General features: G+C 64.4%; 1 protein-coding gene across 1 annotated transcript in view; it reads right to left on the bottom strand.

Moving 5' to 3' along the window:
- Positions 1–194: 194 nt before the first annotated feature.
- The window catches only part of IPO9 (importin 9), a 38,895-nt gene continuing 36,888 nt past the window's right edge, over positions 195–2,201 (bottom strand). The window contains exon 22 of the mRNA XM_023534774.1: positions 195–327. Coding sequence (XP_023390542.1) covers positions 195–327 — 133 coding nt within the window. The remainder of the gene's footprint in view (positions 328–2,201) is intronic.

Below are 2,201 nucleotides of genomic sequence, written 5' to 3'. Positions count from 1 at the left end.
CCCTGCACACACGCCGCGCTGGACAGGCGGCACGGTGTGTGCGTCTGAGTGTCCACGCTCATGCACACGTGGGCACGCTGTCCACAGGTGCCCCCGCGGTCTTCCGGCTGGGGTCACGTGCTGGCAGGTGCACGCCCAGGAGCACACACCCTTGGACCCTGGGGCCCCGCGGGCTCAGCCAGCTTCTCAGCTCCTCACACCAGCACCGGCCGCACCTCCGCAGGGGCTCGACGGGGCTGTCCAGGGGCAGCAGCAGGTGCAGCAACCACAGCCATGAGCAGGGTCACCAAGAGCTTGGCACTGGAGACAAGCACCGGCCGTCTCGCCCTGCCGCATTCATGGCAGGGGTCCCCGTAATAGGGACCAGGAAGTTGTGCTCCTGGCCAGCAGGGGGGCCACAGCGAGCCGAGACTGGGGGGCTCAGCCCAGGGCCTGAGGTCTGGGGGAACCTCCCGTCCCAGAAGGCTGTGCTGCCCAGCCAGCGTGAGGCATGTGGGGACATGCAGTGTACCCCATGTTCGCACTGAGGGGTGCCTCAGAAACCAAGAACCGTTGTCCCGAAGCCCACTTCACTGTCACTGTCCCTTAGGGCCATGTTAGCAGCTTCTCATTTTATGAAAACAAAACAGTGACCCAAGGTCACACGCCAAGTGACAAATGGACCCGGGGATGAACCCAGTCTCCTGCCCCTGGCCAGAGCCCCTCCTGCAAAGCTGCAGTCCAGGCTGGGCGATGACCCTGTGCCCTCGTCCCACAGGGCCCAACAGGACCGAGGGGAGGGCTCCAGGAAGGACCTGATACCAGGCCTTTCCTGCAAGCCCCACCTCAGCTCTGATAGCTTTGTCCCCAAGCGGGAGTCCTGGGTTTGGCCTGGACGTGGGGGTGGGCAAGCGAGGAGGAAGGGTGGGCTGCTGAGAGGGGGGTGGGGAGGTGAGTGGCCCCCACCCGAACCCCAGGCAGTGCTCCCGCAGTGACTCGGCTCGGGGACAGGGCAGTGGTTCAGGGCCCTCAGGCAGCCAGGTGGGCTCCACGGCGACCACTCGGGGAACCCTGCCTCCTGTCACAGGAGCTGCTGCCCTGCCACGTCTCCCCTTTGCCACCACCCTGTTGTGGTGTCCCAGCCCTCAGCCCTTCCAGCCACGTCTGGACTCACATGAGGACGCTCTAGCAGTGCGGACACGCACGTCACTTCCACGTGGGGCATCCCCGCGGCCCCCACTGTCCCCCAGCCCGCGTCTGGCTGAGCGCTGCGCCGTAAGCACCACACACTCTACGATGGCCTCTCCTTAAAGGCTTTCGTTCCTCTGGCGTGTCCTGCCCGTGTCACCTGGCAGACGCACAGGGGAGGTGAGCAGGAAACAGCGCAAAGCAGTCGTGTGGGTTGCGGTCCTGCACTGCTGTGACTTCGGCAGGTACCGTGGTGTCCGTCTCGGCCCACTGTTCTGAGCGGGGTGGACAAAACCCCGCAGTCCGCAAGGGCATTAGACGCGGCAGCCCGAGGCGGGCGTGGCAACCATCAGCAGCAGGGCATGTGCTCAGAACTCTGGGCGACCGTCTCACCGGTGCTTGGCCAACGGTCACCAGCTCTGTGTGGCCCTGCCTGGCTCCTTCTGTAACACCGTCAACCCTGCCTTTTGGGGCAGTGGAAGCACGCACCACGTCCACGTCCTCACACTGACCCCGCCAGACCAGCTCTCCTGGGGAGAGGACCAAGCGGCCCCAGCATAACAGCCTTAGTGTTTGCGCGGATGATAGACCCGGGGCGGCCACGAGTGGCCATGTGAGGGGAGACTGTCTCTCCCCAGACAACACCCTCGCTTTCTAGCGTCCTGTTTCCCAAGCCGCCTCAGCCCCTTCCAGCTTTCCCTGGACACACCCGAGGGCCTCGCCCCGGTTTTCCGCCTGCGGATGGATCTGACAGCCATGAGCGGGGTCCTCGGCACCCCAGCCAGGCGCGGACGGCCCTTCTCGCCCACAGCTCTGGACATGTGCCTGCTGCCGCGCCCAGGGCCACATGGAGCCCCGAGGGGACGAGCTGACACTTCCTGACACGAGCACGTGACCGGCACGCAGAGCCGTCCGCAGCGTGGCACTCCACACCCGGCTTTTCAGACGCTCCCATCTGCACTTTTTGAAAAAACCTCACGTTCAGATTCTCGTATTTTTATGGTTTGCAGATATATTTGTTTGGATCCTAAACT

This window comes from Pteropus vampyrus, unplaced genomic scaffold (assembly GCF_000151845.1).
Source record: "Pteropus vampyrus isolate Shadow unplaced genomic scaffold, Pvam_2.0 Scaffold131, whole genome shotgun sequence".
Lineage (NCBI taxonomy): Eukaryota > Metazoa > Chordata > Mammalia > Chiroptera > Pteropodidae > Pteropus > Pteropus vampyrus.
This window is presented reverse-complemented; position numbering and strand designations above follow the sequence as displayed.